Below are 21059 nucleotides of genomic sequence, written 5' to 3'. Positions count from 1 at the left end.
CAACGGGGTAATTCCATAACAGCGACAGCCAAACAGCCCCCTCAGGGCAGTTCCACTCTATCATGCCAGGATACCATGTGTCGGAAGTCCACTCAGTGGTGCACACGATACCTGCAATGAGTGGTGTTAGACTGCAGTCCAGAAGAAGCTGATAGAGGATGTTTTGGTCAAAGTTGGCATCTTTGTATGTCACCAAAAAGGTGTAAGATGCACACCCCTTTAGAAGGAACCGCTACTCTCTCAAGACTGAAAAAGTATTTAACACCAACCCTAGGAATGTGGGAAAGACCTGTACCCAAGTGCCAAGAGTTCTGTCTTCTGCACTGCTTCTGTCACCCCCCAGCGCCTTCACAGACTGCACGTACCTTTGTTTGGAACAGGTCTAGACAGGTGTTCCCTTTCTGTCCCATGTGGTTTAAACGCCTCGAATGACCAGCATGCTCTGCGGAAACCGCATGCCGGCTGGCCATGCTGACAGCCAATACCTGACAATCCCCTGCAGTGGTCAGCACTGGACATGGGATAGAGGTTGGGGATTAACTGGGCCAGCTTTGGGCAGGGCTGGGGTGCTGTGTGTCTGTCTGTGAGGTAATGCATCGTGAAGATGTAGATGGGTCCCGTTGAACCTTCAGGGAGAAGTTCTGCAAAGGTCACCTCAGGGGGCTTGTGATCAGAACGAAAGGAAAAGAGAAAGGCGTCATCTTCCTGTGCAGCTGAATGGAGCAGGGATGCAGTCCTGATTCACCCCAAGTCCCTCCTGAAATTCTGATACATGAATTAATTGATGGGGTCGGGCACTGAAGTTCGGCGTAGAATTCTTCAGGTTGTTTGGATGGAGAATCGTTGAAAAGTTGTGTTAGTCTGGGTTGACTAGAGAAACAAATTCATAGACACTCAGATGTGTGTAAGATAGAGCTTTAGATCAAAGAGCAATTGTACATTAGGAAAACATCCGAGCCTAGTCCAGATCAAGTCCATAAGTCTGATATTACCCCACATGTCCAATACTAGTCCATAAATTGTTCTTCAGACTCATGCAACACATGCAATGAGGCCTAATGCAAGAAGATCATAGGCCAGTGAATGGAAAGTCTGGTGGATCCAGTGGTGGTAAAAGCAACTCAGCACTGGAGTGGGTCTCCATGTGGCTCCTCCGGGGCTCTGGCTCTTTCAGCAAAGCTCCATGTAGCTTGTCAATAGGAAGATCTCCAGAGAGTGAATGTATCTGGTCTCCAGTGAGCTATTTATCAACTTCGCGCCTCCAATGAGGTCATCAAGCTGTGAGCTGATTGACAGGCTAGACTCCACCCCTTCGCAAGTTGACAGGAGATTATGTAACTGCCACAAAGGTAGTCTTAACTGAAGGCCTGAGAAATGTTCTCCAACGTTTCTGTGCTTGATGGTGCCCACTATAAAGCAGAGCTGGTTCTTTGAGGTCATCTGCTCCACTGAGGGGCCTCTTTAGCTCTCAGGGAATTATCTGAGCTGCTGTAAGTTAGAGATTCCGAGCCTAGAAAATAGCATGTGACTCTCCACTCAGTGACCCAGTCTTACCGTCACAGTGAACCAAGGAAATCCAGTAAGAAGATGGCACCTTGTGTGTCTTTGAAGAAGAGAGGCTTAGACCCCCTAACTTTTATACCTCCCTTAGCACGATTTCTCTCCCGTTGGTCGGCACATTTCCATCAGTGCCATTGATTGAAAAGCCAATAATTGCAAGAACACTACCACACACACACACACACACACACACGGGATGATATGATGAGCATTTCTTGATCAGTGATGGTCAACTAAGAAAAATGTCAGGACAAGGCACAGTAAATAGGACTTCGAAGAACATCCAAATTCAGACGGCACACGTTCCGGATTTTTCTTGGCCATTGGTTTCGTTGCCACCACAGTACGGCCTTTAGGGTTTGGGTACAAAGTATGTCAGGCAAAGACATCAATTCCACTGGTAGTGCGGTAGAATGGATTGGAATTATTGATTCTTTGGTGGTGGTTTATCTGCACCACATATGTTGTGCGTGTGCGCGCGCTTCCTTGACAGTGTGTAAATGTTTTTGCTAGAGAGAAATCAAGTTGTTTATAAGGAGAACAAAAGAACTGACAGTCGTTTACGAATACATCTTTAAAGGGATCAAGAAGATGGAAAATTGTGCATTGTTGGCATTCATTACCACAGTGATAAACAAGTGAAATACAAACAAAAGCAGAAGGCATTGAACACCGCAATAAATAGTCTCCAATTCACAACCTCAGTCAGAAAACGGAAGAGTTTTCCTTTCCCCTCGTTGTTTCCTCCTCCAGCAACTTCAGGTGGGAAGAAAGGCGAATGAGGATATTTTCCCTTCCCCTTCTCCCCAAACAACTCTATTTCCTCACACTTAACGGGGAAATAAAAGCTATTTCAGGGAAAGCGGAAGAAATCCCTTAGAACTTCGGACAGTGTCGCTCTCTGGAACATTATTTCCCGGCTGTGAAAGGAAGTGAGGAAGCAGAGGCACCAGGATTCCCTGCTCGGGTTCAATTCACACAAGGGGTGTTCAAATCACACCTCTTGAGAAGAGGGCTCCCCGACAGGTCCTCTCAGTAATGCACTTAGTCTGGCTCGGGCGCCTGCCTTCTGAAACAGCATAAAAGGCCCAATCAAAACAATGGCTTCCCATGGGAGCTGCTGGGCCAGTTTGATTCAAGGCAGAGCTGTCACAAGAGACAACCACAGGGGCTTGTTGTGAGGGCATTCCACAGACCTTGAGCACCGCACTGGCTGTGGGGAGGTTATGCAATGCAAACCCAACTTGCTGTGTAAACTTTCATCAGAAACTCAATAGCATATTCCTGTTTTTAATAAATAAGTAAACTGCATTGGTGAGGGAAAAATCAAGCAAGTCACCCTGTGGCATTTTTGCCTCCATCGCCAGGCACCAGCTCATTCTCCCTGGGTAGCGAAGGTGGCCTGATGAGAATTTCCTTGCGGAAACCTTACCCCATCCGCCCTCCAGGTCTGCTCTTGTCCCTCGGACTTTTGTGCCCCAAACCCAAAAGAACTGCTCAAAGAGAAAAGGCCGAAGGGAGACGCCCTAATTGCCCTTGTGGAGCAGTGTCAGCGGAAGAGCACAGGATTCTCCCAGGGAGAATCGGAGACATGGCAGCACCACCTTCAGAAGTGTGTCGACCTAGAAGGAGGACATGTCAAGAAACAATAGCTTCACACTTGGGTAGTTTTGTTTAATGAAGGTTCATCGGATTCCACAGCCATACTTTTTTTTTTTTACCCTTATGAACCAGATTTTAGACGGGGAACTCTGCACATGCAGATGACAGACAGTCTCTAGAAGGATGTGTTGCAATGCATCCCTTGGGAAGGGATATGATGTGCAGGAGTGTCGCCAGTGGGGCGCAGTGGGAGTGGGGTGGGAATCGGATCTGCTCTATGTGAATTCTCGACAGTGACCTGATCCAGCAAGTCAGAAGTACATTCACTCGATGTGCAGAGCCAAGGAAGGTGAGGCCCCAGGGGCTTACAGGTACAAAGAAAAGAAGACGAAGAAGACAGATGGGCTGAGAGAGAGGAACTGAACAGACTTGGACCACATGATAGGAGCTTCGAAATATGCAAGCGGATCCGATGGGGACGCCTCGTCAAAAGACAGATAGCTGCTTTGAAGAAAGGAGTTCATAAAAAGCTTGAGTCTGAGAAACAGTACCGACCAAAGCCAGGAAATTACAAAGTTATGGATCCCAACGCAGCTATAAATGAACCCCAGTGCACATATGTAGGATTTCATATTACTGTAGATGGTGTTAACTTTCACGCCTAAATGGTGTGTGTGTGTGTGTGTGTGTGCACGCGCGTGTGTGTTTGGTCTGCGTTTGGGTTGTGATGACAGAGATGCACATGGGCCAGGTACTGGGCTGCCCACCCCTGTGAAGTCCACAGTGGTCTTGCTCATTGGAGTTGAGTGGGGCCAGGAGACAGACCTTTGATTCAGACTGCTCAGGGTTCACCAGAGGAGCTCGGGAGAGGCACACTATTCTGGACAATGAGTGTCGTGAGTGGGGATACTGGGGGGTGGGGTCTCTAATACTGGCCAGACACAACAGCTTAGATTTCATGTTGGCTTTTCTTTTTGTTTGTCTCCAGGGAATGGCTCCATATCTCACTAACAGGCTCTTTTTCCTTTGTAATTTTTCTGTCCCTTGTTAACATCGGAGCCCTGGTGGCGTCGTGTGTTAGGAGCTGGGCTGCTGCCACAAGGTTAGCAGTTCTAAACCACCAGGCCCTCCATGGGGGGAAGATGGGGCTCGTTGCTCCTGTAAAGATTGACCACCTTGGAAACCCACGGGGCAGTTTGACGTCAGGCAGGGCCTCTGTGAGTCAGAAAGGACTTGAGGGCAGCAAGTTTGGTATTGAGCTTGGGGGTCCACAGTCCCTTTGTGACTGGCTAGCCCTTTCTCTCAGCGGAGCTCAGTGTGAGGTACCCCCAAGTCGATGGGGACCCTATTAAAACAAGAAGACAAACCCACTGTCATTGAGTCCATGCCAACTTATCCCAGCAACCCTGTAGGCTTCTGAGACGCTCACTCTTTGCAGGTTTCAAACTGCTGCCCTTTCGGAGGGCAGCCGACGCATAACCACTATGCCACCAGTGACAATGCCCCACGGCTTTCCCAGGCTTTGGTGACCCCATGAGCCACCACACTGCAAGACACCCACCCCAGTGACATCACTGCCAGCTTCCGTCTCTGCTGTTGTGTCTAATTGGAAGCCTCACTTCCAGGGCTTTAAACTTAGGAAATATTTGAGATGACCCAGAACTCTAGCCTCCGTGGGAGACGTGCTCTGGCTCTGGAGACTCTCCTGAGGATGCCACAGACCCCAGCCAGTGAGGTTACGGCCACGTGTCTGCAGCCCCTGGACATTGCAGCGCTGTCAACCTGACCCCTCCGATCCTCACTCAGACTACTTCCCTCTCCCGGAAAACGTTAGGCCGTAGCCGCCGCTGCTCTGCGAGATGCCTTGAAGACTCCATTGCTATTTTTGTTTCTCGGGGCCCATTAACTAATAAGACTTACTTCTGGATGCTTCCTCTGGTCTCGGGGTTCCCACCAAAACCAAGCTCAAACCACCAGCGTGAAAGGGGAGAGAGATGAATGCTCAACATTCCTAGCTCTAAATGTTACAGGGGGGTGGCGGGTGTGGGGGGGGGAGAAAGAATATTATTATCTCTTCTCTTAAAGAGCCAGGAAACCACATCTCCGGATGTAGATCCTAAAGTGCCTATGAACGTACACATAGGTTGTGCGGGAGCAGATTGCTACTCCGCAGGCGGGTTTCTGTTGTCCTACTTGACCAATCCCAGGCTTCCTTTTTCCTTGAACAGGTAGCGCAGCACACCTGGGCGTGATTCAGGTTTAGGCACAGCGAGCCGTCTTTCTTTTCTGTCTTTGTTTCCCCCCTCTAATGAGAAACACAGATAAAAACGTGAAAGGGTGTCTCTCAGACAGCGGCATTAGAAAAATTTGTTTCCTCGCACATACAAAGCTCAACCCGACACCGAACACACCGTCTCAGGACGGATCCGATCCCACGGCCGGTTTACGAGCTGGCCCGTCTGATGCAGGAGACTGGCCACATGGACGGTGAGCGAGCTCTCCGGCGACCGCTGAGTGAGCCGAGGAGTTCCAGGCCTCTCCTGGAACTGGTCCCGGTGTTAAATCCAGCATCTTCAAATGTTCCACTGGAAGCGGACGAAACCAGAAGTGTAGCGGGCGAATTAGCAGAGTCCCACTGGGATCTCCGAAGCAGAGGGAGAAAGAGAATCCTATCAGAATAAAGCCCTCCAAGTGGCCAGAAGATCAGCCACTGGAATGCTGGGCAAGGCTCGCCTGAAGAGAACAGCCCATGTTGAAGGTGACCCGAAAGTCACGGTCCACCAGGAGTAGGCCACGCCGCCCTCTTGGTACAGGCACTGGCTCTTGGACCAACGACCTCAGTTGAAATCCTGACTTAGCGGCTCTGTGTGTGGTCAAAGACTAGTCACTCCGCACTGGCCTCATCTGAAAAATGGGGGCGGTGCAGGGCTGCCTGTGGGTCCTGGAGATCATACAGGTGGGCTTACTCTGAAAGGCAGGTGCCCTGGTAGTGCAGTGGTTAAACACCTGGCTGCTAATTGAAAGGTCAGGGGGACTCAAAGGCACTAGCCATTCGGAGGAGAGTGGCGTGGCTGTCTGCTTCGAGACAGACGGCAGTGTGTGAACCCCATGGTGAGAGTTCTGTTCTGTGGTGTGGAGTCGCTGTGAGCCAGAGTCAACAAGACCGGAATGAGTTTGGTTGACTCTGAGCAAAGGGCAGGGGAAGCTGAAAGCAAGGGCCTGCCTCTTCCCTGTGTGGGGGCCACTGTTGCCAAAGGCAGCCGCAGGGATGACCATGGGTCAGCGTGGAAGAGGTGGGAACGAGTGAGGGCTGGTTTTAGATGACGTGTCTGATTCGTTGCACCCTCAAAGGGCACCGGCGTTATTGCTGGGAGAAGGTGCAGTCCAGATCTGCATCAAGCATCATCTTATGTGGCTGATTGGTGATTTGCACATGGGAGTCCTGGTGGTGTCACGCTTATGCGTTGGGCTGCAAACCACAAGGTCAGCAGTTTGAAACCCCAGGCCACCCTTTGGGAGAAAAATGGGGCTTTCTACTCCCATAAAAAGGGACAGTCTGGGAATCTCACAGGGGCAGTTCTACCCTGTCCTCAAAGACGGAGTCAGCACCTACTCGATGCTAGTGGGTTGGGTTTGGTTTGCTTCACAATGAGATGGGTTGATACATTGGCTGACATTACTAGTTTTGGATATCTGCTCTTGAAAAGCGAGAAAGCCACTCCTGTCAAGCAGATTCCGATTCATAGTGACCCAAGAGGACAGATAGAACTGCCCCATAGGGTTTCACAAACTGCACGTCTTTAAGGGAATACACGGAAAGGAAACTCACTGCCATCGAGTCTGAGCTGACTCATAGCAAACCTATAAAACAGTAGAACTGCCCTTTTAGGTTTCCAAGGCTGGAAATCTTTACCAGAACAGGAAACCTCATCTTTTTTCCAAAGAGCAGTTAATGGGTTTGAACCTGTGACCTTGTAGTGAGCAGCTCAGAGCTTAACTCACTGAGCTACAAAATCCCCAAACCCAACCCACTGCCATCAAGTCAATTCTGACTCCTAATCACCCCCCAAAAGACCGAGCACAACTGCTCCTTAGGGTTTCCAAACTATACATCTCAATGGGAGTAGGCAGCCTCATCTTTGTCCCCTAGAGCAGCTGGTGGATTTGAATCTCAGCCCTGGTGGTCATCCACCCAGCACTCTCGCAGCCACGGTTGCTTGAAAATGGAAAGCCCGGTGTTTGTATCTTAATTGGGATCTTGGTGGGGTTAGCTTGCTGCCTGCATTTGGTTAGCATGAAATCTCTAGGAAGTGAAGTCTTTTTCTCCCTGCAAAACGTTTTTCTATCCAGAAAGAAGCAGGGGCTTTGGAGTGAGAAAGGGGGAGGGAGAGAGAGAGAGAGAGATGGGGCAGGAGCTCCTCCCTCGGGGGCTGCACACGGCTGCAGAGTTTCAGTTGCAGTTGTCAGACTAAAGCAAACACTGGAGAAAATGTCTCATCTCTGGTCCCCTGGACCGCACCGCTCCGAGAAGACCAGCTGAGGGGCGGGCCCGTGGCCAGCTGGCGGGGACTCAGGACCCTGCCAGGGCACAACGCTGCCGTGAGCTCATTTGCTCCATCTGAGTCATTTTATGGTCAGAGCTGTTTCCAAATCTGCAGAAGGGACAGCAAGGGGCTGCGCAGATGGGAGGGGGAGGGGAGCCCCAGCAAGACTGAGGAAGGAAGAAGTACTTGATTAATTTGGAAGGTTTTGCATACCCCCCACCCCACCCCCACAGACCCCCAGGGCTTCTTGAGGGGCTTGGAAAAATAGCATGGGGAGAGGTTTAATATGCTTACATACTCCACTAGAGTGAGCTGAGCAGGTCTCTTAACTGCTCTACAGCCCTGCCGTGGGGAAGGCGCTGCAGCCATGGCTGCCCTGCAGCTAGGGAAATTGAGGCACCGAGAGGTTCATCCACCTGATGTCACCTCAGGCTCCTGATCCATCTGAATCGCACTCCAAGATCATGGACAAAGGCTGAGATAGCGCCTCCCAGAGCATAGACAGCAGTATTGGGGTGCGGGAGAAGAATGTGGGAAGTCCCAGGGACTGAGGAAAGGCCCAACAGATCAGTTTTGGGGAGAAGTGCAGCCAGAGTCCTCCAAGGATGGGGGCAGCAAAAAAGAGGAGGGTCCTGGATCAGATGGTCACTGGCTGGAGAGAGATTGTTGAAAAGACCAAGACTGTACCCCCTAATCACGCTTCCAGGCAGGAGCCAGACTCATGCCCAGGGCTCAGTTTTCATCCAAACAACAGACAGGTCTACAAGGGGGCACAGTAACCCTAGACGAGCACTGAGACCTGTGAGCAATCGGCCATGTGAGATCCATAGGACCAACGTTCAGAAGGGTCATGGGAGAGGGCAGGCTGGAAAGAGGAAACGTGGTGAGGAAGTGGACTTAGTGCTGGTACATGGTGGGGGTCCTATTGACACACACAAAATGTGTGCGAATTGTTGGGTGGGAACGTGATTTGCCTTGTACGCCCGCACGCAATTAACAATGAAACGTTTAGGGGGATATATATATATATCTATCTCCTAATTAGGATATGTATGTGTGTGCACCCAAGTCACACTATGATCTATGTCATCTCCATCATCTCCATCTCCATCAATGTCAAGTAGAAGAGCAGAGAAGACCCAGCTCCTCTCAGGGGGGCCCTCCTGCCAGGCCATGTGGGCGTTTGCCTCTCTGACCTGTGAGTTCAGCTCCTGGGGTGAAAGCATCGCTCACCCGCATAAACGGCCATGCCGTGTCTTCAGTTCCTGCTTACAGAGAAGCTTGGTGGCCAAGACAATTTCCGGAAAATTCCAGCTCGGAAAAGTGTGTCCTTCATGATAGCGTACAAGGCCTGGTGGAAGCTGGGATTTCCCATGAGGAGGATAAGCCGGTGGTTGCGGCCTTTCTTCTGTGGCAGCTAATGCTTCTTGATTGCCTAGACCCAGGCCCTCACCCTCATGGACACGCTGGGGTCTGGGGGCACATGGGATCGAGGACTAACTTTCCCTTCTCAGGAATGTGGCTGTGCCATGCCCCGTCCATAATCAACTTTTTGGCGTGTAGCTCCACCCTTATAGTGTTTCTAAGCAATTGCCACCTACTTTTTAATTTTTCTATTTGGGTACAAAGCGATAGGTAGATATCCTTCATCTACTTGAAATCTATAGCACAGTTAACATGGTCAACCTAACGGAAGTGTGCTCAGACCTAATGCAAGTGTACTCAGACTCGGATCTGTATTTATGCCCTTTCCCAAGAAAGGTGACCCTCACAGACTGGGGACTGATTGAACAATATCACTAATACCCCATGCAAATAAAAGTGTGCTCATTAATTCCACTATGCTTGAAGTTAATTAGGAGTTCATTCAACTACACTGGCAGAAGTTAATTAATTACATTACATTGGCACAAGTTCATTCAACTACATTGGCAGAGAGCTGTCAGAAGTTCAAGCTGGCCTCAGAAGAGGACGTGGGACAAGGGATATCGTTGCTGACCTCAGAGGGATCTTGGATGTAAGCAGAGTATTTCACAAAGATGTTTACTTGTGTGGGTCTGACTGTGTGGATCATAACAAATTATGGCTAACAGAGAATGTAAATTCTGAAACACGTTTTTATGTTCAGGGAGCACCAGTACTTGGACCAACAGGCAGCCAAACAGAATAGAGGAGTAAGGAGTGACTAAAAATCAGGAAAGGTGCATGCCAGGGTTGTGTCCTTTTACGTAATCTGTATGCTGAGCAAATAATGTGAGGATCTGGACTCTGTAAAGAAGAACTCGGCATCAGCACTGGAGGGAGGGTTATTAACATCCTACGATAGCTTGCTGAAAGGTAGAGGACTTGAAGCACTTGCTGATGAAGATCAAGAATCACAGCCTTCAGGATGGATCGCAGCCCTGTGTAAGGAAAACCCAAATCCTCACAATAAATAACATCTCATGATCCATGGAGAAAGTATCAAAGTTGTCAAGGATTTCCATCTTGCTTGGATCCACGATCAATGCTCACGGACGCAGCAGTCAAGAAAGCAACCGCGCATTCCATTGGGTAAACTGCTGCACAAGATCTCTTGAGAGTGTCGAAGAACGAGAACTTTGAGTACTAAGGTGTGCCTGACCCCAACCAGGGCATTGTCCACGGCCTCATCTGCGTGGGGAAGTTGGACACTGGATAAGGAAGGCAGTAGAAGTCGATGCATTTGAATGTGGTGCTGGCGAGATTGCTGGAAGTCCTGTGGACGGCCACATGCACAAACAAATCCATCTCGAAAGAAGTACAGCCAGGACGCACCACAGAAGTAAGGATGGGGAGGCTGCAACTCACAGACGTTTCTTAACCCGTGGTCTCTCCACGCAGTGCTTGCTTCCGTGGTTAATATTCCCAGCATGATTCCCGCCGCCTACGGTACACTATCTCCAGTGCTTGCTAAGAGGACGCGAAGCCCCTTACCATGGCTGTTGCGTGAGTGAAGGGCTCACTTTGGAGCTTTCCGAATAGCAACATCCAGGGACGAGGGGACCTTCCGCTTTGTTGGCCCAAAAGAATAGATGTTCTTGAAGTCCACTGCCTAAGAGGTTGTGTGTCCTAGCTTTTGTCTTGTTTTGAATGGACCGGGGTTTGCAGGGATGGCACCAAGGTGGCTGGGTGGTCTCGCCCATCTGATGAGGTGCTCTGCAGGTGCTGGGGAGACTGGTGCGTGCTAGCTGTTTACCAGGAGGCCCTACCCCTTCTTGGCCAGGTGCTGGAAGATCAGCTGGTGGGTTGGTGTGTACATCGCCGGTGATGGGTGGGCCAGCCTCTCACCAGGGCCCTGTCCTTTCTTCGCTTCCCCTGCCTGAGCCCCAAGGTTTCTCAAATGCAAAGTGGGTCTGATTTTGCCACCGGGGGTGGGTATGGGAGCCGGGGTTCTGTGCATTTGGCATCTAAGTGGCTGACAGTCACTAATGGCTAATCAAAGGCCAACCAATCTAGTTTGGAGGGAGTACAGCCAGCAGGCTCCTTAGTGGCAAGGATGGGGAGACTGTGTCTCACATAGTTTGGCTGTGTTGTCAGGGGAGACCGGTCCCTGGAGGAGGGCATCCTGCTTTTGGCAAAGCAGAGGGGCAGTGAAAACGAGGAAGGCCCTCCACAAGATGGATCCACTCAGCCACTGTGTCTACAGGCTCCAACATAAGAACAACGGCGAGGAAGACGCCGGGCCGGGAAGGGTTTCCTTCTGCTGTGTGTGGGGTTGCTATGAATTAGAATCGAGTGGATGGTACCTAAGGGCAACACCAACAGCTTGAAGCCCGTTAACTGAGGGGTGCGTTCGTCCCAAAGGGGCCAGTAGCACATCAAGGGGGTAGTTCCCAACCACTCCCTGGTAGAAAGGGTCATGGGAAAATGGCCTGAAAAGATCATGGGATTTATCCACAAACTTTTAGGGAGGGGCGGAGGCGAGGACTTCAATGCCATTGGTCACCTAATCTGGCTCACTAAATGGCTCTTTGTTATGCTAAGAAGGCAAGAAGAGTTGAATGAAATTTAAATAACAAAAGCTGGGGCTGTAGCCCAAAGTTCCCCTGTGAAGGACCCAGGAGTCCTGGTAGTATAGTCTTGGGCAGCCGTCTGGAAGTGGGTCATTTGAAACCACCAGCAGCCTCTCAGGAGAAAATCTGGACTCCCTGCTCCAGTACACAGTTACACTCTGAGAAACCCACAGTGGGTGGCACTGACTGAATGGCAGGGAGTTCGGGTTTTTTGGAAGAGCCCCAGGTGGTGCAGTCAGGAAGGGTTTGTCCTCTAACCCCGACGTTGGCCGTTCAAATCCACCCGCCACTCCCCACCGGGAGGGAGTGCCCTGTGGATCTGCTCCTCTCTGCGGCTAGTGTCAGATTGCTGCGTGCCAGCGAGTCAATGCCAACTCGTAGTGACCCCCCCTGGTGACAGAAGTAGAAGGTGTAGGCTCCCTACAGGGGCAGGTCTCTAGGGCTCTCTCCCTAGAAGCCTATAGGTGAATTTGAACAGCCAGCCTTTAACATTTGCCCGCAAGTGCCTCACCGTGCTCAGGCCTGGCTCCTGGGATTCCTATTCACTGCGAAGGTAAGCCATGTACAGACAGGAGGCTGGACTCTAAATCCTCCATCATGCTTCTCTTGGTAAGGGGAACTTTTATTTCATCGTCTTAATATATGCTTCCTGTAAAAAAAAGAAAGAAAAGAGAGCAAGCATAGCTGGCCAAAAAGGTTCTCCAGGTTTTGCAGGTAGCTGCTGTCTTGCTGGCCCCAGTGCATGCCACCCCGTGGTGCACAGAGGCACCGGACAGTTGTGACCCACAGGCTGATTTTTGGAAGTAGGTCACCAGCGCTTTCTTCCTAGTCTGTCTTAGTCTGGAAGCGCCTCAGGGCAGCACACTGACAGACACGGGATGCCCGAGTTGCTTACGTGGTGCTTGACATTTCTGCCACAGAATCACCCTTGGCCGTGGAATTCATTTGGGTTCACAGAGCAAACCTTTAAGACAGAATCGAATTCTGCCTCAGGGTGCCAGGAGGGTAAGTCTATATGGAAGCTTACAGCCTCGTCTTTCTCCTGAGGCATGTCTGGTGTGTTTGAACTGCCAACCTTGCCCATTAGATGTCTAACGCTTATTAACCCACGGAACCACTGCTTCCTCCAAGAAGAGACTTGAGAGTAAGCTCAATAGCTTCTCCGAGGTAGATCAGTGAGGCTGTGTGCTCCTGTGAGAAGCAAAACAAACCCAAACTCACTGCCATCGAGTGGATTCCGATTCATAGTCACCGCGCAGGGCAGGGCAGAACTACCCCTGTGAGTTCCCGAGCCTGAACTCTTGACTAGAGTAGAAAGCTTTGTCTTTCTCCCTTGAAGCTACTGGTGGTTCTGAACTGCTGACCTTGCAGTTAGCAGCCCAATGCTCAACCACTCTGCCACCAGGAGTCCTCCATTTAGGCACTAGGAAGTCCTGCCTCGGGTCTCAAGGAGTCCAAATCGACAGGATGGCAGTGGGTTTAGGACTTAGACACTGAAGGAGTCGGTTCTCTCAAGTTGATCAGACCCTGGGCTGCTTCCACTGTTTAAGTTCTGAAGTGACTTGTTTCAAAGCCGAGAAAATGCTGAAATGGAACTAGAACACTTCTATATTTGATGTATCTTGATATGCGTGTGTTGTGATGGTGGTTAGGTGCCACCCAGTTGGTTCCGACCCATAGCGACCCTGTGCACAACAGAACAAAGTCCTGCCCGGTTTGTCTTTCGTCACCCTGACAGTCGTTCCTATGCCTGAGCCCACTGAGGCAACCACGGTGTCAACCCATCTTGTAGAGGGCCTTCCTCTATTTTGCCGCCCCTCCACCTTACCAAGCACGATATCTTTCTCTAGGGACTGACCTCTCCTGACAAAATGACCACAATATGTAAGATGAAGTTTTGCCATCCTTGCCTCTAAGGAACACTCTGACCGTACTTCTTCCACGACATTTTCAGTGTTCTTCTCCAGCACAATTCAAATGCACCCATTCTTCCGCGGGCTTCCTTATTCAATGCCCTGCTTTCACATGGCGTCCGGCACAACTGGAAAGACCATCGCATGCGTGTGTAGGCCAAGTGCTCTGTCACCAGCCTCAGAGTCCCTTTGGAGCAGTTCTGTCCTGTCCTGGAGGGAGGCAAGGAGTCAGAATGGACTCAACACTAGTGAGTTTTGCCTTCTCGAAGCCAACCCAAACCCACTGCCATCAAGTCTATCCCAACCCATGGCTGTCCTCGAGGGCTGAATTTTGAACTCCTTGAAGGCAGGGACTGTAACTTGCCGGTCTTCCTCTTCTGGGCGGTGAGGATCACTGTTGCACCAAATGGTTCTGACAGGAATAATTCTGGTTACGAGAAGGAATGAGCAAGGGAAGGCCGGTGGATGGATGCACGGATGGATGGATGGATGCATGGATGCATGGATGCATGGATGGATGGATGGATGCATGCATGCATGGATGGATGGATGCACAGATGCATGGGTGGATGGATGCATGGATGGATGGATGGATGGATGGGTGGGTGGATGGATGCATGGATGGATGGATGGATGGATGGATGCATGCATGCATGGATGGATGCATGTATGGATGGATGCATGGATGGATGCATGGATGGATGGATGCATGGATGGATGGGTGGGTGGATGGATGCATGGATGGATGGATGGATGGATGGATGGATGGATGGATGCATGCATGCATGGATGGATGCATGGATGGATGGATGCATGGATGGATGCATGGATGGATGGATGCATGGATGGATGGGTGGGTGGATGGATGCATGGATGCATGGATGGATGGATGGATGGATGGATGGATGGATGGATGGATGGATGGATGCATGCATGGATGGATGGATGCATGGATGGATGGATGCATGGATGGATGCATGGATGGATGGATGCATGGATGGATGCATGGATGGATGGATGCATGGATGGACGCATGGATGGACGGATGCATGGACGGATGCATGGATGGATGCATGGATGGATGCATGGATGGATGGATGATGGATGTATGGATGGATGCATGGATGGATGGATGCATGGATGGATGCATGGATAAAAGGAGTCCAGGAACAGCAAAAGCTCATCGCTTTAGGAATGATGGAAGGAGGTCCCGGGTGTGTCGATTAGAAAGGAAATGTAAATAAAAATGTTAACATTAAGACAAGTACCCCGTCTGTCTCTTGCAGGCCATCATGGTCCTGAGCTCTGCGCACTTCTGGCTGGGATTGTTTCTGGTTCCCACGGCGTGTTTGATCGAAGACATCGCCTGGAGAGCGTAAGTTGGGAAAGGAAGTCGTGACCGTAGTCACCCGAAGTCTTGTCGCTTGCCCTTGCGGTGAGCTGTCTTTCTCCTGAGGCTGAGTACTGCCCCAGGAGGTTCGGGGATTGGGGAGTCCGCAGAAGCCATTGGCCTGCTGTTGGGGATGAAGGATGTTGCTTTTCATGGCCTGCTGTGCCTCATTTTGAGACCGTCGCCTTGTCAGCGACCATAAGGCAGCATTTCCATAGACAGACCTACCCACCCCGCCCGCTCAAGGTTAGGAAGCATGGCTCAGGATATAGTTCTCCTCAGATCAGAAAGTAGATGCTAAGTGATCACCAATATGGCGGGGCTCAGAATCCCATGTGTGGCAGTTACATCATCTCCTGTCAACTTGAGCAAAGGGGTGGAGTTTAGCCGGTCAGTCAGGTCATAGCCAATAAGGCCTCTGGGTAGGGCATGGCCTTTTCCTGAGGATTCTGGGAACTCCCTGTCTTCCTCCCTGGAAGTGGGATGGGCACACTCTCTCTCTACTATACCTTCTTGTTGACAAGCCACGTGGAGCCATGCTGCTGACAGCCAGAGCTCTGGAGATGCTTCCACAGCCCCTGGAGCCACAAGACTTTCCACCCACTGGCCTGTGATCTTCTGGCATCCAGCATCATTGCATGTGTTGTGTGAATCTGATGAGGAATTCATAGACTGGTATCAGACAGATAGGCTAATATCAGACTTACAGACTTGATCTGGACTGGGCTGGGATGTCTTATTGATGCATAAATTACTGCTTGATATAATGTTCTATCTTACACATACGTGTGTGAATGAATTTGTTCCTCTCGTCAACCCAGACTAGCACACTGTGCTTAAAGATGTATTGCATTTGTGTAAATCACTGCAAATGATGAGAAGGCTGTAGGCTTCATGGTTTTCTCCCTGCCAAATCAGTCAGACGCAGAAACTTTCCAACAGAAACTTTCCTCTAGCCTGTCAGTTTTGCGAAGTCTCTGGGGAAAACGAATTTCATCTTTATGGAAGATGGAATTGTATTGTGGGTTCATTAGGAAATCCCTCGTGTTCCACCTTTGCTAATGCTCTTTGTGGTTGTGGGGTGCCATCCATTCGATCCTGAAGCACAGTGACCCCGTGCACAACAGAACCAAACACTCGGTGGTCTCATGCCATCCTCAAAATCGCCATCAGTTTGAGCTCGCTGCCCCAGCCACTGGGTCAATCCATATATCTCCAAATAAATACACGGTTTCAGAAATCTCTTGGGAGCTATGTAAAAAAGGGGAGTCCAAATGGCAGCACAACACATGCGTTCATGGAACCTGGGAGCAAACACGTAGTTGCCTCTGTGTGAGATCACATTGAGCTTGCTTTGAGCGAGGCCCACTACCTCTTACACGCTGTAGCCAACTTCCCTGACAGTCGCAACTCCTTGCTGGGCTTGTCCTTTGGGGGACACTTCATGACGGTGTGACTGTGATCCAGCCTTCCAGGGAAATGCATCAGATGTCCTTTATATCCTTCGCCTCCTCCCGCAATGGGGAGGACTGTTCCTGCCTCATGGGGAAGGATGTGAAACAGCTTTCACTGTGGCATTTGCTGGACAACCCATGCTAACTAGGAGAGAGAGAGAGAGAGAAAGAGAGAATTTTACAGCTCCTATTTTATTATTTTTTCTTCTCCTGTCAACTTTAAGTTGTCAGCTGTTGGTAAAACTGAAATGACTACATTTTCTCAAGTGCATCCGTTGACCATGAGTTCCGTCTTGTGGAAGGAGCCCCGGTGGCGCAGCAGTTAAATGCTCGGCAGCTCATCTAAAGGTCAGGGCTTTGAACCTGCCGGTTACTCTGTGGGAAAAAAAATTTTTTTTAAGACTCAGCAGTGTGCTTCCATGAAGATGACACCCTTGGGCTCCTGGTGGGGCAGTTCTACTCTGTCCCACTGGGTCCCTGTGAATTAGAATGTCCTCTATGACACTGGGTTGGGCTCGATGCCTTTTCTCTGGGAAAGCTGTGACCCAAAAAGGACAGAATCATGATTACAGCGGGAAGAGAGGTGGACTTGGTTGACTGAGCACAGTGATGCAGTGTCGACTCTGTTGTTGGTCCAGTTAGTCGGTAGCCCTGGTGTGGCACAAGCTATTTATTGCTCTGTGGGATATCTTAGCCACCTACTGTCATAACCCCAAAGGCCGCCACTCAAAGAACAGAAACCTATTTTCTTACCATACAGGGGGCTAGCCCTCGGATTTGGGGTGGGCATCTAGGGAGTGGTCCTTCTGTGCCTGATTCAGCTTCTCCGAGTGGCTGGCAACCCTTTCTGCCTTGGCCGCCTCGGCGTTCGTTCCTTGGTGTCTGTCTCCTGTCTATCTGTGCTGCTCTTTTTATGATGTAGAAGCAATCAGATGCTTCTAATTCATAACACCCTACTCTACGTTGAAGAGCAAGGATGTCATTTGGAGGACTAGGGTGCACCTGACCCGAGCCATAGTGTTTTCCCGTGCCTCATACGCATGCAAAAGGTGGACATTGAATAGGAAAGGCCGGAGAAGAGTCGATCCATTTGCATCGTGATGCTGGCGAAGAATATTGAAAGTGCCGTGGGCGGTCCTAAGAACAAACAGATCTGACTTGAGAGAAGTAAGCATGCTCCTTAGAAGCTAGGATGGCGAGACTTCCTGCCACGCACCTTGGATATGGTATCAAGGAGAGGCCGATCCCTGGAGAAGGACTTCATGCTGGGGAAAGTCCAAGGGTGGACAGAATGAACAAGGCCCCACAAGATGGCCACCTCGTGGGATCAAACAGAACAACGGTGAGGAGGGAACAGGACCGGGTGGGCAGTGTTTCCCTCCAAGGTTCTGAGGATCCCCTAAGGGTCAGAGGTGATCCTAAGGTACCTAACAACAACCATGACAATGTCATGGCCTTATGAACAAAGCACAAGACCATCCCTACTGGCATCACAAAAGAAAACCAAGAGGCTCACCACATGCAGATGTCAGATATAGCAGGTACGGCTGCCAGGCCTGTCAGGCATAGCTTGGAGGGACGGAGTTCAGGCCTTGACACGAAACCCACAGCCATCCAGTCATAGGAGCCCCTGTAGGACCGTGTTGAAAAGCTCCCTGGAGCTTCTGAGGCTCTGCTTCCTGAGGGGGGCAGCTACCCTCATCTTCCGCCTAGGGATAGGCTGGTGAGATTGAACTGCCCACCTTGCAGCGAGCTACCCAACACTTCACCCGAGGAGTCTTCCCAACACCGACTATTTTTAATTCTACAAGATAATCGGGGAAGTTGGCTTACTTTAGATCAGCAGTTCTCAACCTGTGGGTCGTGACCCCTTTGGGGGCCAAATGACCCTTTCACAAGGGTCGCCTAAGACCACTGGAAAACACATTTCCGATGGTCTTAGGAACCCAGACACTGCTCCTCTATCCGTCTCCAGGCATGTCTGCCCACATGCATATATGCCCACATAGGAGTACCCAGTGTGAAGACTGTTACCCGTGCTACACCATGCTTCAAGACAACATTTCACTTATTTGTCGTTAGAAATAAATATTTCACAATATATAGTTACATATTGTTTTTGTGATTCATCGCTATGCTTTCATGATGTTAAATTTGTAACAATGAAAATACATCCTGTCTATCAGATATTTACATGATGACTCAGTACAGTAGCAAAATGACAGTGATGAAGTAGCAACACAAATAATTTTATGGTTGGGAGTCACCCACATGTGGAACTGTATTAAAGGGCCGAAGCATTAGAAAGGTTGAGAACCATGGCTGTAGATACATGGCTGTAGATACATGTAACACCGACTTGGCTCCATCAGACAACTTGCTTAATTTACAAGGCCTGGAGTAGTGAGTTCTGAACTGGGATGTGAGTCCGAAGGTCGGTAGCAGTTCAAATCCACCAGCCGCCCCATAAGGAAAAGATGAGGCTTTCTGCTCTTGTATAAATGTACAGCCTCCGACACCCATAGGGGCAGCTCTACTCTGCCCTAGTAGGGTCCAGATGGGTCAGAACTGACTCCACGGCAGGGAGGGAGGGAGGAGGCGCTGTGGGCTACAGAATGGACTGTCAACCCAAACGTCGGTGGTTCAAACCCACCAGCAACCCCTCTGGGGAAAGCCCAGGCTGTCTTTGCAGCCTCGGAAATATCAGACTGGTTGGCTGTGAGTTAGAATCTACTAGATGGCTGCAGGTTTGGTTTGGGGTTCAAGCTGTAATTTGAATATAAATTAGTCCCAGATTTAAAAAACAAAACATTTTTTTTAAGATCTAATATTTTAAGTTTTCTTAGAGTCAATCCTGGGCTATTAGTTCAACCACTTTCAGTGGCGACTCCCAGGTTTTGTTTGCTCACTCGCTGTAGATGAATATTTGTCCGGTGAGGCTACAGGAAACGAGGCTTTCTCCCAACGCACAGCGCATGTTTGCCGGCTACTGGCGGACGCCCGGTGCCTCCCGCTCCCGCTATGTTGTCTGGGTATTTCCAAGTCCTTTAAAGTCCCCTCTCACCACGAAGCCAATGAGCTGTTGACTCCAACAGAACCCATTATTGTCTCTCTCTGCTTCCCCGTCACAGTAAAATTAACACCATTTACATTTTAACAAGAGTAAATCAAGTGCCGCAGCAGCTCTAGGCCGGGCCATATGGAAAGACTCAGGCATATTTCCTTTCCAAGCGGCCTGCCAGCCCCAGTCTGCACCCAGCGGGGACCACAGCCTGGGAAGAAGGCACTGGTGGAGAGGGGGGTGGGGGCTCCAGGAGAGGAGGGCTGCAGGGTAGATGGGGGACCCGCCCCACTCTGCCACCTGCGCCCCTGCCCTGCTGGCCCACGTGTGGAGAGCAGAACTCCTTGGCTGGAAGCAAAACAACTTCTGGGATGCATCGCTGGTGTGTATGCTCCATCTCGTGTGTGTGTGTGTGTGTGTGTGTGTGTGTGTGTGTGTGTGTGTTGGGGGTGGGGGTGGGGCGGAAGGCACTGTCTGGTCAGTTCTGACTCATCGAGATCTTATTTACAGCAGAGGGAAGCCCTGCCCTCCCGCGCGGTCCTCACCATCATTGTGTCTGAGCCCATGGTGGCGGCCATTGCCTCCATCCACCTCACCCAAGGTCTTTTTCTTGTTCAACGACCCACCCTCCACTTCACGAAGCAGGACGCCCCTTCTCCGGGGACCGGCCCTTCCGGAACGTGGGAACGCGTCCCGGCACTTTCAAAGGAGCATTCCGGCTATCCTTCCTCCAAGCCAGATTTGTTTGTTCTTCTGGTGCTTTCCAATACTCCTCACCAAGGTCAAATGCATCCATGATTCTCTTGGTCATTGTTTAGCTCTCACATACATGTCTACATATGATGTGCATGTAGACATGTGAAAAAAACCCAAATCCTCCCAACTGGACCAATCGAGCCTAGTGATCAATGGAGAACAGACAGACGTCATCAAAGGTTTTATCCTGCTTGGTTGGATCCAGTCAGTACTCATGACATGTTTCATGAAGCAACTCTTCTTCGGGGGACCTGTTTAAAGTGTCCACATGCATGAATGTCCCCTTGAGGACAAAAGTGCATGTGCATTTTCAAGAGCCTGAGATGCGTGTGAAAGTCGGGCCCTGAGTAAGGAAGCCCCAGGAAGAATCAATGCACATGAACGATGGGACCAGAGAAGCACAATGGAATAGCCGTGAGGTCAGGAGAGAAAGACATCAAGCTTGGCAGCGTAGAGCAGCAGCCAAGAAGAGGAAGCCCCTCCATGAGATGGGCTGACACAGTGCCTACCCCCTGGGGATCAAAGGTAACAACACTGGTGAGGATGGTGCAGACCCGGCGGTGTTGGTTCTGCCGTGCATGGCGTGGCTGGGAGTTGACACCCCACTTGACAGCACCTAACAGCGTACGAGGGTCTTCAAAAAGTTCACGGAAAATTTCTACTCTTTTTTTTCCCCCATGAACTTTGAGAAGCCCCCTTTGCACGTCTATGCCAGAGTAAGTCAGAATATTGTTCCTGGGTCCCA

The 21059-nt window shown here is 50.3% G+C and overlaps 1 protein-coding gene across 2 annotated transcripts in view; it reads left to right on the top strand.

The window, feature by feature from the left end:
- Window positions 1–21059, top strand: part of LOC142461636 (phospholipid-transporting ATPase IB) — a 481622-nt gene that overhangs the window by 424945 nt on the left and 35618 nt on the right. For both annotated transcript variants that reach the window (XM_075563588.1, XM_075563587.1), the window contains one exon: window positions 14940–15028. In XM_075563588.1, coding sequence (XP_075419703.1) covers window positions 14940–15028 — 89 coding nt within the window. The remainder of the gene's footprint in view (window positions 1–14939; window positions 15029–21059) is intronic.

Source organism: Tenrec ecaudatus, chromosome 11 (assembly GCF_050624435.1).
Source record: "Tenrec ecaudatus isolate mTenEca1 chromosome 11, mTenEca1.hap1, whole genome shotgun sequence".
NCBI lineage: Eukaryota > Metazoa > Chordata > Mammalia > Afrosoricida > Tenrecidae > Tenrec > Tenrec ecaudatus.
Note: the sequence above shows the minus strand (reverse complement) of the source record. Positions and strands in the feature narration are given on the sequence as shown.